At 38.8% G+C, this 15385-nt stretch overlaps 1 protein-coding gene across 11 annotated transcripts in view; it reads right to left on the reverse strand.

Annotated features, from left to right (window-relative positions):
• Positions 1-15385, reverse strand: part of UNC80 (unc-80 homolog, NALCN channel complex subunit) — a 242910-nt gene that overhangs the window by 49799 nt on the left and 177726 nt on the right. For all 11 annotated transcript variants that reach the window (XM_067740745.1, XM_067740742.1, XM_067740738.1 and 8 more), the window contains exons 38-46: positions 14453-14636; positions 12605-12699; positions 10890-10979; positions 10050-10151; positions 8102-8282; positions 6629-6897; positions 4406-4540; positions 1709-1847; positions 984-1080 (exon numbers count right to left, since the gene is read on the reverse strand). In XM_067740745.1, the coding sequence (XP_067596846.1) occupies positions 984-1080; positions 1709-1847; positions 4406-4540; positions 6629-6897; positions 8102-8282; positions 10050-10151; positions 10890-10979; positions 12605-12699; positions 14453-14636 (1292 nt within the window). The remainder of the gene's footprint in view (positions 1-983; positions 1081-1708; positions 1848-4405; positions 4541-6628; positions 6898-8101; positions 8283-10049; positions 10152-10889; positions 10980-12604; positions 12700-14452; positions 14637-15385) is intronic.

Raw genomic sequence — 15385 nt, forward strand, 5'->3', positions numbered from 1 at the left:
ACAAAGGCCTATGCAAGAAGAATTACAAATGAGAGAAATAGGAACATGGAAACAGTTGGCTGTTATCTGATTCATTCATTTTATAAATTTATATTGTTATATCATATATGGAATACAGCACTATATTAGGCATTGGAAGATATATCACATATACTAAGAATATGGTAGAATACAATCGAATGCTTTGTTTATGGGTTAGATATTACAAGAAAAAATCAAAGTAGATTGAGAAATTAAGAGGGAGAGATTTCCTAATGTTGAATTGAGGAAGAGGAGGGAAGGCCATAGGGCTGGTTAAGCCAGAATTATGGAACATTTGGAAGGAATGCAGCTCTTATCTTTAAGCATGTACATTACATAAAAAGGGGTTATCCATAATTCATTTGAATTATTGTCTCTGCCTTTAGAATACCTATTTTAATAGAGAGATGAGGCTGATTTTCATTTCACATATTATATATATATATATATATATACACACATATATATATACACAATATATATATATATGTAAATAAAATCAGGTCAGAGCCAACATCCTAGAACTGGAAATAACACTCACCATGGTGAGTCCTTTGGATTCCTTGCACTTGGCAAAATGACAGGCAAGATTTCTCTTCCTGCTCTTTGTGTGACACAAGTTCTTATTGCTCCTTGAAATGAGTTTTCTTAAGTAGCTTAAATGTCTTTTCTGAAATTTTATTTGCTATTAATTTCTGTTACATGTGAGGATATTTCCTAAACAAGACTAAAACATCTTAGCCACTTCACAATTTCCAAATTAGGGGATTTCAAATTGATGAAGATTTACTATATTTTTCATAACCTCTGCTATGACAAGTTCCCTAAATTTAGTTTTTGAAAACATACTTGCCAGAACATTACAGGCTAATCTTAGCAAACATAACCTTTGTAGTCACTCAATTTTATTTCCTTTGCCATACTTACTTATTACAAGGCATGGAATAAAAGGCTGCAGTTACCTTCTGAATGACTCAGGAGCATATGCCACCACAGTAACACAGAGCTTAATGGCTTCACTTATAGAGAAAGTCAGGTCTTCGTTTCCATAGCAGAAATCTGAAGGGACAGAAGGGCAAGGCACACAATCAGAGTGGATTCCACCAGGGATAAAGAAGAATTTATTACTCCTAACACTTTCTTTCCAGTTATATTTTGTAGGCATTTCCTTGTTAGACTTTATTCCTAAACTGTGAACACTTAATATCCTCATCTAAAGGGACTAAAAATTCTGTTCTATTTTTGAATAATCAGATGACAAATAAAAGTGCTTTATTTTGGTAGTTTAAAAAAACTCATCTAATAGAAGGATATTTGGATGCTGTAAGGCAAGACATGAGACTTCATCTTTGAATACCTCTAATTGTAGACATTCCATGATAATAAAAGCCTGTCTTAAAGGGTTATTCACTTAGAATTGCCCAGGAAAACCCAATTTTCTGAAAACTACAGTGGTCTATTGAGCCCCCCTTTTAATACAATTTTCATGGCAGAGAATCCTTTACATTTTAAGATTTACAAGAAATTTAAGAAAAACAGGAGATAGGAAAATGTACTCATTTAATTTATACCACCGTTCCACTTATTTTTGCTATTTTGATTTAGCTCAAAATATTCAGTATAAGGTCGTTTAAAAAAAGAAAGATTACAAAAAGAAAAAGAATGCCAAGGCAAGTTTTGCTTTTACCTAATGACTTAAGAGGCTTCTCAGCTTTGACCAGCTCTAAGATGTCTAGGATGTCCGTGGTCTCCCCCTCCAGCGACTGCAGCAAGTCAAACAGGCACTGAGCTGACACGCCTTTGCTGGACCCAGTATTGGCAGCATCCTGTACAAAGAAAAGCCATTTTAGGCCATCATTAAAAAGTTTACAAATAACAAATTCTGGAGAGGGTGTGGAGAAAAGGGAACCCTCATACCCTGTTGGTGGGAATGTAAGTTGGTGCAGCCACTGTGAAAAACAGAATGGAGGTTCCTAAAAAAAACTAAAAATAGAGTTGCCATATTATACAGCAATCCCACTCGTGGGCATATATCCAGAGAAAACTCTAATTCAAAATGACACATGCACCCATATGTTCATAGCATCACTATTCACAGTAGCCAAAACAGGGAAACAACCTAAATGTCCATCGACAGATGAATGGATAAAGAAGATGTGGTACCTATATACAATGGAATCCTACTCAGCCATAAAAATAATGAAATAATGCCATTTGCAGCAACATGGATGGACCTAGAGATTATCATACTAATTGAAGTTAGAAAGAGAAAGACAAATACCATATGATATCACTTATATGTGGAATCTAAAATATGACACAAATGAACTTACCTATGAAATAGACTCACAGACACAGAACAGAATTGTGGTTGCCAAGGAGGGTGAAGGGGGATGGATTGGGAGTTTGGGATTAGCAGATGCAAACTATTATATATAGAATGGATAAACAACAAGGTCCTACTGTATAGCATAGGGAACTATATTAAATATCCTGTGATAAACCATACTGGAAAAGAATATAAAAAAGATGTATATATATATATATGTATAACTGAATCATTTTGCTGTACAGCAGAAATTAACACAACATTGTAAATCAACTATACTTCAATTAAAAACAAAAGAAAAGCCATTTTAGTTTATTAATTCCTACATCAGTACTAATATGGTTTGATCAGAAATACAATTTTCATAAACACTGCCATTGATAACAATATCTAGGCAGTATTCAGCTTACAGAATTCTGCATCCAACCATGCTATTGTATGGAGTGAACACCTGAGTTTTAAGGGATCTATTAAATGCTAATCTAGTACAAAAGAGATATTTGTGGAAACTCATAAAAATACAGCAACATGTGAACTGCCAGTAAAGTTCATGCCTATGTTTTCTCTGGTCTGTGATAATGGGACTCAGCATTCCCCCGCAAATTTCCATAATGGATTGGTTGAATACATCAAATATGTTTGAGAAACAGATGAATTTTTTGACAACCCTGGGAATTTTACAGGTCTTAGTTGATAATCTATCTCCAGAATGGAGATACTTACCGTCTCAAATCTCTGTAAAATGACTTTGATTCATTCATTAAAACAACAAATCCTCCTGGGCATATATCCAGAGAAAACTCTAATTCAAAAAGATACATGCACCCCAATGTTCATTGCAGCACTATTTACAATAGCCAGGACATGGAAGCAACCTAAATGTCCATCGACAAAGGAATGGACAAAGAAGATGTGGTATATATATACAATGGAATATTATTCAGCCATAAAAAGAATGAAACAATGCCATTTGCAGCAACATGGATGGACCTAGAGATTATCATACTAAGTGAAGTAAGTCAGAAAGAGAAAAACAAATATCATATATTAATGCATAGATGTGGAATCTAGAAAAACAGTATAGATGATCTTATTTGCAAAGCAGAAATAGAGACACAGACGTAGAGAACAAATGTATGGATACCAAGGGGGAAGGGGTGGTGGTGGGATGACTTGGGAGATTGGGATTGGCATATATACACTACTACGTATAAAACAGATAACTAATGAGGACCTACTATATAGCACAGGGAACTCTACTCAATGCTCTGTGGTGACCTAAATGGGAAGGAAATCCAAAAAAGAGGGGATATATGTATACATATAGCTGATTCACTTTGCTCTACAACAGAAACTAACACAACACTGTAAAGCAACTATACTCCAATAAAAATTAATTAAAAAAAAAAAACCTCATTAAATTCCTACTATGTGCCAGGCACCATTTTGTGCACTGCAGTTACAGCAAAACAAAAACAAAAACAAACAAAACAACAACTAAAAACAAGCAAAAGGCAAGCAAAAACCAGACAAATGTCTTGTTTTAACGGAGCTCAAATTCTATTGTGAGGTGTGGTAAAGATACATATTAGTGAAACAAATACATATATTACATGTGATATGATATAAATGCTCTGCAGAAAAATAAAAATAAAGCAGGGTAAGTGCTAGAGAGTGACAGAAAAAAATGAGAATCTGGAACTCTTCCCTTTATCATTTTCCATTTTCCATCCTTTCATTAACTGAGTATAAAAATCCAGAGAGTTGATCTATTGACATCCTAGGGGCCGAAATAACGGTTGAAGAGAAACGTTGAAGAGAGAAGATTTTCTTGTTGAAAGAGAAATAATTTTTGGTATTTATATTCCATTGCTTGAATAAAGAGAGCTGAGAGACTGATTATACAAATGCACAATGACCAGGCCATACATAAATATAGAACTGATCTACAATCTGTAGTAAACAGCCCAGGAATCCCTTGCTGTAGTAAGCTCTGAATAAACAGACTTTGCTTTCCTCGTTGGGTTGGTCATTATTTCCACAGAGGTTACTCACAGGAAACTCCAGGAGAGGGGCCACACTTGCAAACAGCTGGAGCACAAAGGGCTTCCGGTGTAGAATGTAGAACTGATGGCAGGCGAATTCAATGGCTTGACGCAACTGGGGATTGCTTTCATAGTCAGAGTACACCTATGGGAAAATGTCACCATATTCAGAAAATTCCTTAACAGCCTACTAGAGTTGTGTTTGCTTTTAAAACTCATAGCCATGGGAAGCATGGACGGAAATGACTAACTTCATAAACTGATGGAGGGGAGTGTAAAATGGTATATACCTTCTTGAGAGAGATCTGGCAATATACATAAAAATCCTAAAAATATAGATATGTTATATACATATATATTTATATACTTATATATATATATGTATATTTATATTTAATCCTAAAAATATAAACATACTTTTTTCTCGGGAAGTTTGTGACTAGTGATTTATCTTAAGAAAACAGACAAATGTACAAAGATATAATATATACAATAATGACTGCTGCAAGGTTGCTTAAAATAGTAGAAAATTTGAAACAACTTAAATTATTCATAAATTGGGGTTAAGTGTATTATGTATATGCATTCAACAGAATACTATCAGTTATATTTTAAAAGATGCTATATAGTGCTACAGGGAAAACTCCCACAATATTCTTTTTTTTTTTTTTCCCCACAATATTCTTAGTGTCACATTAAAAAAGGTAGGTAACAAACTTGAATATATGGTACGATTCAACTTCTGTTTTAGAAAAAGTAGGAGAGAGTACCAAGATTTTCAAGATGTGTAAACGATGGTTATCTAGGGGGAGGATTATGGGTGATCTTTTTTTTTTTTTTTAAATAATATTCTTTTTTCTTTAAACCCCACATTTGTTTATTTATTTATTTTTGGCTGTGTTAGGTCTTCGTTTCTGTGCGAGGGCTTTCTCTAGTTGTGGCAAGCGGGGGCCACTCTTCATCGCAGTGCACGGGCCTCTCACTATCGTGGCCTCTCTTGTTGCGGAGCACAGGCTCCAGACACGCAGGCTCAGTAGTTGTGGCTCACGGGCCTAGTTGCTCTGCGGCATGTGGGATCTTCCCAGACCAGGGCTCGAACCTGTGTCTCCTGCATTAGCAGGCAGATTCTCAACCACTGCGCCACCAGGGAAGCCCCATGGGTGATCATTAATTTCTTCTTTAAACTTTTCTTTATCTTTCGAATTTTATAATGAGCATTTATTGTTTTTGATAATTATTTAAAAAGTTATACAGGAAATTCCAACTATCTAAAAATAGGACAGAGTGCCCTGATGATATTAAAAGTCAATTTCTTGGGCTTCCCTGGTGGCGCAGTGGTTGAGAGTCCGCCTGCCGATGCAGGGGACACGGGTTCGTGCCCCGGTCCGGGAAGATCCCACATGCCGCGGAGCGGCTGGGCCCATGAGCTGTGGCCGCTGAGCCTGCACGTCCAGAGCCTGTGCTCCGCAACGGGAGAGGCAACAACAGTGAGAGGCCCGCGTACCACAAAAAAAAAAAAAAAAAAAAGTCAATTTCTTGCCCCTGTAGTTGAGCAAACGCCACTTTACACAAACATGCATTACTTCCATAATTTTATTAAAATTTCCATAAAAATGAGAAGTAGGATGAGCCCTCAAGGCCCCTTCTGAACTTTATTCAGTACTCCTAACTGTAGCCATGTACACATTAGGCATGACTAAGTGAAAACTGTTCCTGCTACATTCACCTCCTCCAACCTTGTCATACCAAATTTAATGGCAATGAAAATCTCTATTCAGATAGAGGTTGGAGACTCTCTTGGGAGAAACATCAACTGAATGCTTGCCATACATTTGAATAATGGTTCTCAAGCTTCCTAGGGCATCAAAACCACCTGGAGGTCTTGTAAAAACACAGATTACTGGGCCCTGACTCCAGACTTTCTGATTAAGTAGCACTGGGATGGAACCCAAGAATGTGCATTTCTAACAAATCCCCAGGTGATGCTGCTGCTTCTGCTGCTGTTGCTCCAGAGATTGCACTTTGAGAACCACTGGTCCAGAAGAAATGGGAAAGCAGAGCCCCGGTCTGGGAGATCTCAGAATAGAATGGAATATTATGACCTTTTGGAAGTTTCTAGGGGGGGTTCATTTGGTGCCTTTTGAGGTCATAAAAGAAGAAAATTCCATCATTAAAAGTTTTGGTACAGATCTTGTTGACCTGTTCCATGGGCAGGAGAGGACAGCCTGTGCACCTGCAGCATGGTGGGCAGAATCCACTGGTAGCCGCTGAGGGAGAAGAGGTGATTGAAGTGCACAGCGCTGTTGATGACGGTGGCCGCGTACTGCCTGAGCAGGGCACTGTCTTCTGGGTGCAGGATCAGAGCCCCGTTAAAAACGTTGAGGAAAAGCATGATTTCATCTCCCCAGGGAAACTCGCTCGGCATGCCCAGGAACATCTCCTCCAGGAGCTGGATCCACAAGCTTTTGTGAAGAGTGTCGAGGCCAAACAGCTCCTTCCCAGCTGTGAAACATGAAACAGCAGAGACAGAATTAGCCCCACGCCAATCCTGTCAGTGTGGAGGGCAATCAAACCCCAGGGCGCTGCTGTTTCCAGCTCAGGGACATGAAGATCTACTGCTGATACGCTTCCCAGAGCAATATTGCAGCCACTGCTGTGACACCTCCTAGCCCTCCAAGCACTTTCTTCATCACCTCTTTGATTCAACTCTGTGGGCAAGACAGGTGCAGTGTCTTGCTGCTGCATAAGCTGTGGCTTTGAGAAAAAATAAGCTATTAAGAAAATGGCAGGGCTGGGACTTGTTCTTTGAACTCATGGTCAGACTAGAGCTGTGTCTACTATTTCTCTGGAGCTTCTGGATGAAGATGTAGAGCATACGGATGCTGATTTAAGTAAACTGTCCCAAATTAATAACTGAGTAACAGAGCGTGGTTTCAAAATGGGTCTCTTCCAATTTCTCTGTCTCAGTCTCTCTCTCTCTCTCTCTCAATTTGAATAATGGTTCTCAAGCTTCCTAGGGCATCAAAACCACCTGGAGGTCTTATAAAAACACAGATTACTGGGCCCTGACTCCAGACTTTCTAATTAAGAAGGTATAATTTAGATAGAGTAAAAGGCACAGAACATAAATGTAGAATTCAATGAATTTTGACAAAAATACCCACTCAGGTAACGAACACGCCAATCAATGTATAGACCATTTTCATCACCTGAGAAAGTTCTCTCATACCCCTTTCTGGGAAATCCATTCCCCCCAGTCCAGAGGTAACTACTGTTCTGATTTCTGTCACTGTAGATTCGTTTTTGCCTCCTCTTGAATTTCATATAAATATCTGTTCTTCACTTAGTCAAGTACTCTCCTAACAATACCACACTGCTTCCTTCAATTGCTTACGATTAGCTTAGAGCAGTGGTCTCAGGATTTGGTCCTTGGCACAGAAGCACCAGCCTCACCTGGGAGCTTGTCAGAAATGCAAGTTCCCAAGCCCCATTCCAGAGCTACCGAATCAGAAACTCGGGGCTGGAGGGTGGGACCCAGCAATCTGCGTTTTATCAAGTTCTCCAGGTGATTCTTGTGCTCTCTCCAGAGCTGAGAGCCACTAGCTTAGAGAACTGTCTGCCGATTAAGATAGAGACGTCCTCTAGCTGAGGACAAAAGAAGGGCAGGAGAAGAAGCCCAAGAGAGGAAATGCTTCTTTCCTAATACCTTGAGGATCACTGAAGAGTGAAAACTCCGCATCAATAGCACTTCGAGGGAATGAGGGCAGTCGGAGGAGGTCTTCCTGGAGCATGGAGACGTGGGACTGCTTGTGGGCTGTGGGGATCTTCTGGGTGAGGGAGATGAGAAACAAAACCCTCCCCACTTCCTCCAGCTTCCGAGTGAATACCTACCGGCAAAGGCAGGAGCAGATGAAAAGTAGAATTGGCAATTCTGAAATTACCAAGAGTGAAGAAACTGAAGTGAAAACCTTAATGGCAAACCGGGCTGATTAAAAATTGAAAGATGGGGGAAGTGAAATGGGAGAGAAATATTTTTTCTTTACCACACAGAAAGAGCAAACAATACTTAATTGACTCTCACTTCCTGCATCTGTCCTACAGAAGGAAGTGTTTCTTATGGAGTTTGCCAGCTAGAGGAGAACAAGGCAAGCACTGTCAAGAGCAGTTCAGTAGTAAATACAGCCCATTTGTTTGGATGTCATAATATAGAAGACCTTCTCCAGCAGGAGCCAGTCAGTTCCAATTGCTTCTATCATTTCTACTGATGCCTTACGCTGTTTCTGGGTTTGCCTCTTAAAGACTGAAATGGGCTCCAGGAAAAACCTATCTTGGAACAAAAGCTAATAGGACCTAGATTGGTGGTCCTTTAGCCCTTAGTTTAGATGACGTGAACATGCGTCTTTTGGTCCTTCTCTTAGTGCCTTTTCTGTTGCTGATCAGTGGGCAGGGGGATGTGACTAGGAAGATGATAAGCAGTGAGCAGCTGTGGAGGAGACTTCAGAGCCAGAACCACAGGTCTGTCTATTATTATCTCCCTGAGGAAATTAGAAAGAAGTCTTAAGATCCCAGCTTGGAGTATAAATAGAGTAAGGGCCCCATTTTATGTTATTCTCTTAAAATGTGTTCTTAAACATGACTAAAAAAACGCACTCGTGAAGTGCAGTTATTGATTATGGTTTTCATTATTTTGCTGCCAAAATCAGAGGCTGGGATAATTTGTGGGGAATTGTTTTAGGAATTATTTATATTTAAGGTCTTACAGTTTTGCCCAACACCTCACACTTTGTAATACATTCACTATTTTCTTTCTTCTAAATGCAATTTAGGTAGTTAATACTATGTTTTTAATTACTTAAGCGGTCGGATTCTATGCCATCCCCTGAAGATATTTTTGAATAGCATCCTTGCTACATGCGGAAAAACTGAAATAATAGTGTGTTTCAACATTTTATTAAAAATAAATGAATATAACACAAAGACCACATTAAGATTGTATCATTATTAGAATTGTGTACTACAGCTATATTTCGCTTGCAAAATAGTGAATTTCCTTAAGCTCAAAGTCTGATTTATGATGAGATGTGTAAACATTATTCTGTTCTTCAATCTTAAATCTAAGTACAGCTGCTTGATTCTGTTTCCTCCTATTTTAACAGAAGTCAGTAACATGTCCAAGGTCAGATCCCTGGTCAGTGGCAGAGATGGGACTGAGTCCAAATCTCTGGACCTTGGTGCAGGGCCTTTTGCAGGCACACTACATTGACCCCTTTTATTTTTTTCCAGCTAGCATAAATTTCCGGGACAACCTTCTTATAGCTACACTATGTGTACTTCCAATCCTGCTTTACAAAAATGTGGAGTGAAAATCCAAACTTAGAAACTAGTAGGTAAATAAATTAGAAGATTTCTGTTATTTATACCCCAATGATTTCTCATAGCATTCTCCAAGTGAGTGTTTCTTAATACCTTTACATTATTCATCCAATTTATAAAAACTTGGTTAAAACACTATTTTTGGGAACTATCTATTGACCAAGGGCCCATCATTCTCTCTCTAGAAAGGATCATAACAGAATCTCAGGGCTGGCAACCGTTTACAGAGCATCTATCCCAATGACATGACAAAATAGAATAAAACTGTGGTGGTCAGGCACCTGTTTCTGAATGAGCTCCTGTCCTTTCTCTGGATGCATATGTACAAGGTTCAGCTGTGGAGACACGGATCTCCTAAAAGGGTAAATATCCCGAACATAGGTCTGTGGTGGGATTACACAAAGACAAAAAAAGAGTTCCAATAATTAAACTCTGACTCTCATTTCCTCTTTCCCCAAAGGTCAGACAAACATGTTATGTATTTTCTGATGGTTTAGATTCTTACTACTTTACGCTCCCCAATTCTACAAAATCCTAGGGAAGATAAACACCCTCCTCGGGAAAGCTTCAATCTCCCCAGGCTGAGTATGCTTTCCAAAGTCCAGGATGCTCTGTCAGGAGCCAAGGAGCCAGAGGCCATTTACTAAAACCCATTCTGAAGAAGAAAAGAAAAGCCCTGTAAAGTGATGTCAGTGGTCTTCCTGAGGTTTCCTTTGTTCATTAGATCACGCTACCACAATCATGCTTAATGTAGTAGAAAGCGGCACGAGAACAACATTAACATTCCAAATAAACACGTGTACTTACAATACGGGCAACTTAAGTGTTCATCTAGATGTAATAATGATGAGTGACGAAGAGCCTTACTTATCTCCTTTAATTATTACAACGACCCTAAAGTAGCTACTATCATCACCTTCCCTTTACAGACAAGGAAACTGAAGGGTACAAAGGTAAAGTGGCCAGTCCAAAGCTAATACATCAGCAGTGAGGTGGTGTGAACCAAGCGGCCATACGCCTCACCTATAAACAGCGACGCCCCCCTGAGTGAAGCTGTCCTCCGGAAAGGCATAATGGGCTTTTGACACAGCTCTCCATGAGCGTCATCACTGCAGTCTCACCTTATTGTAGTGGATAAGGTTCCATCGTTTATCCATGAGAAAGTAATGTGTAGACTGGGATTCTGGGATATTAAAAAACTCCAGACACTCCTAGAACGACAGCAATTTTTAATAAACATTTACTGAGATCATATTATGAGCCAAACAGTAAGCTGAAAGGTAAAAATGTCGTAAAACAAGGTAACTTCCTGTAAGGAATATATATGTATTTATATCTTACACACATTTTATATATTATGTGTGCATATATATACATATATATATTATATACACACACATATATATGAACATTTACATGCACACAGCTATCCAAAAAAATGACAGCATAAAGACTGTGTAAGGTAGTGCAAGATAGGGGTAGGGGATTAAGACATGCAAACTACTATGCATAAAATAAATAAGCTACAAGGATATATTGTACAACACAGAATATAGCCAATATTTTAGAATAACTATAAATGGAATATGGCCTTTAAAAATTGTGAATCACTATGCTCTATACCTGAAATGTATATAATATTATACATCAACTATATCTCAATTTAAAAAAAAGCCTGATAGTGTAATACAATCTATCTGCTCTGTTCTCATAGAGCTAAAAGAGGTACAATTACAATGTAGACTTGAGTGATGAACTGTGAAGGCACAGTGGCATCTACTGGTCTCAATATCAGAAGAAAGCATGTTTAGTAGCAACATTAAGAATAATATGAACCACAGTGATTAAGCACTTATTATCTACTATATTCTATGCTCAATGCTTTCAATGTAGAGAACTTGTATAACCTGCGCTAATAATCAAGCACTGTTGAAAAAGAAACTGAGACTAGAGAGAGCCTGTCGTTTGACTTATTTAGATAACACTGGTTGTGGTGGAGCCTGGGTTTGAACTCACGGTCTGCCTTCATGCTATCCTACCATCCAAAGTGAGTAGGAAAATGAAGTGGCTGCTAAAGTTTGCTTCACTGGGCCTGAGAGATGCTCTGGAGATGAAGGAGTGAGGCCTGGAGGAGGCTTAACGACCCTTTCTACTGAAATAAAATACACAGGCTTGCAAAACTGAATTTCTCAGAGGTCTTTTCTGGGCCGAAAGTTTGGGCTCCAGATAAACAGGGAATCACTGCACTAGTGTACTTACTACTTTCCCTTAACAACCCCACAGGCATGAGTAACAATGGACTGCGTATCTCTTAAGGGGCGTAACTGTCATAACCATTAAAAATACTTTCTTGATTCACTTAGTTTATTCTAAGGTATATATTTTCTGCCTCTCCAATCACTTCTGTCAGTGGCAAATCAAGACTGTGGATTGTTCAACTCAATGCCACAAAAAGCGTCTCTGGCATGGACTGTCACCTGACCCCTAGAGTTTGTCCCAGTGCCCTTGGTGTGCAAACCCAGGGCATCTCCAGAACTGCCACAAGTGATGCCAGGATACTCCTAAGCAGGATTCACAGCATCTCAAGAGGAGTGTCACGTGGCTGCTGTAACTGAGAGGGAGCCAGCATGATCTTGCCTACATCCATGTGGGGAAAATTATGCAAGGAAATAGAGGAAGTACACAAGGGTTGGGCAGATTCTAGAAGAGGTAAATAAATGCATATATTCATTTGAAGATAGAGAAAGGCAATTTAATTCAAAACTGGATGATCAGTGAAGTGGCCATAGCCATTGTGCATTAAAAACAAATCACTTCTGTCAAAAGTCATCCCTACCTTTAACAGGGCTTCAAACTGAGTATCTTCATGGACTGGTAACTGGGTTGGGATATCACACTCATTCTGTCCATGAACTACCAAGGTCTTGGTACCTACAGAAGGTAAAAATCATAATAAACCGACTTCTACTATAAGAAAGTTTATAGATAAAGCACAAATTATTAAAATATTACCAATAAGCTGATGTTTTTATTATGATTACTACTAGTGAGGGTTTAATGCGACTTGTGCATTGTACTAACTGCACTCCTTTGTTTCTAGTTAAATATATATATATATATATATTTTTTTTTTTTTTTTTTTTTTGCGGTACGTGGGCCTCTCACTGTTGTGGCCTCTCCCATTGTGGAGCACAGGCTCCGGACGCACAGGCTCAGCAGCTATGGCTCATGGGCCTAGCCGCTCCGTGGCATGTGGGATCTTCCCAGACCGGGGCACGAACGCATGTCCCCTGCATCGGCAGGCGGACTCTCGATCACTGCGCCACCAGGGAAGCCCTAAATATATATTTTAAATATGTTTACTTATTATTTAAAAGTCATAGCTACCGTTTATGGAGTTCCCCATACTTTTAAATGGTTTTATGTGCATAATCATATTTAAATCTCATAGCAACCCTATGATATGGGTATTATTATTTTCACACTACAAATGAAGAAACAGAGAGAACTTATTCTTATAAATAAGAACTTATAAGTAACTTAGTCAAAGACACATTTATTTAGTGGAAGAGTCAGAATTCAAACCTTAAGCATTCCAACAAATAATCTATTCCTTTATTTTAAATGAGATGATGAGGTAATAATGGTCGAGAAGATACAAACAGAGCTATTAGCAAAAGCTAAACAAGTAAGGTAGTTTAAATTTACAATTTCCGTATTCTGCTTGGCTGGTGAGACAGTGAACATTATGATACACCTTGATTTATAATGAGCTGTTTTTAAGTGTATGCCTGACAATATGTTTCTTTGCTGTGATAAAAGCTGATCTCTTTGTTGAGCAACCTAGAGACACATAAATATACCATCACCACTTACTGAATGCTTACCACGTGTCAGGTGTGGCAGCTAGTATTGTACAAACCTAAACGCATTTATTCCTCACGATTATGAAGTACGAATCATACTCCCATTGTACGCGTGAGTAAAGAAAGCTTTAAAAGTGATGTCCTTTTTCATAGCTAATATTCATTACACAGATGATAAATGGCAGTGCTCTGATTTTAACATAGGCCTCCTTGCTGCCAGAACCTGTGTTCTTATCTATATATAATTTTGTCTTTTTATTTCAATACATGTATTATCTCACATTTTCCTAGACATTGCGCAAGGATAAAGGCTTGGCAAAATTTCATCTCCAAGAAAGGCAAGCTATCCAAAGCGAAAAGGAGTCGGACCCAGAGTTTACATCACACTGCATGTTTTTTTGTAATTTTCCTTCCTGCTTTTCCCTTTTCCAATTTTTCATAAAGCCATCTCTCAGTGAGTTTACAAAAGCCTGGGGTCCCTGCCATGCAAACAACAGTATTCTCCTTGCAGTGCCAAAAATTCATTCAAAAAGGCTCTCAGTTCAGCTGGCCCTCTGCAATAGACTTAAATAAATCTTTAACCTTGGCAGTCCTTCAAGTACTGATTCACGTGGATCTCAGTTCTGATGTCTCCCTTTTCATCTGGCAATTGCTGACTTTTAAAGGGTCTATTGTATGTCTTCAGATTGTATCCAACAAAAATTCTTTGAAGCACTCAATCCCAGGGTCAGAAAATTTTCTCATGAATGAAAGAGACACTTGGTTTGTAAAAGCCTTATTTATACTCCTAAAAAAGTTATGTCTTCCAAAAGCAGTACCTGGCATTGAAGCGGTCACCAGGAGCTTGACCTCACATTGCTCCTTCTTCATGGTCTGCTTCAGATCCTTGAAGAACAGGCCTTCTACGTAACCCACCACCTCCCACAGGAAAGTCAGAGTGGCTGAAATGGCATCCATCCCCCACTCGCAGGGGGTCCGCACAAAGTACATGATTAATCCTACCTATAAGTCAGAACAGGAAGTGGTCACAAAGTCACAGTAATTCTGATCTTACATTCTCATTGCCTTGGCTTTTCATTTTCTTAATTAAATACTGTTTTTTCGACTTTGAATTCTCTGTTCAAATGCTTCTCTAACACTTTCAGTGGAAGTAAGCAGAAGAAGGGACAAGGGGAAAACTGGCCTGAACAGGTTGCCATATATTTTTATGTCATCACTAAAATACTTACTGCTATTTTTTTTTTTTAACATCTTTACTGGAGTACAATTGCTTTACAATGTTGTGTTAGTTTCTGCTGTATAACAAAGTGAATCAGCTACATGTCTACGTATATCCCCATATCCCCTCCCTCTTGCGTCTCCCTCCCACCCTCACTATCCCACCCCTCTAGGTGGTCACAAAGCACGGAGCTGATCTCCCTGTGCTATGCAGCTGCTTCCCACTAGCTATCTATTTTACATTTGCTAGTGTATATATGTCAATGCTACTCTCTCACTTCATCCCAGCTTACCCTTCTCCCTCCCCATGTCCTCAAGTCAATTCTCTACATCTGGGTTTTTATTCCTGTCCTGCCTCTAGGTTCATCAGAACTATATATTTTTTTTTAGATTCCATATATATGTGTTAGCATACCCTGAGAAAACCATAATTCAAAAAGAGTCATGTACCACAATGTTCATTACAGCACATTTACAATAGCCAGGACACGGAAGCAACCTAAATATCCATCAACAGATGAATGGATAAAGAT

The sequence above is a fragment of the Pseudorca crassidens genome, chromosome 6, assembly GCF_039906515.1.
Source record: "Pseudorca crassidens isolate mPseCra1 chromosome 6, mPseCra1.hap1, whole genome shotgun sequence".
Lineage (NCBI taxonomy): Eukaryota > Metazoa > Chordata > Mammalia > Artiodactyla > Delphinidae > Pseudorca > Pseudorca crassidens.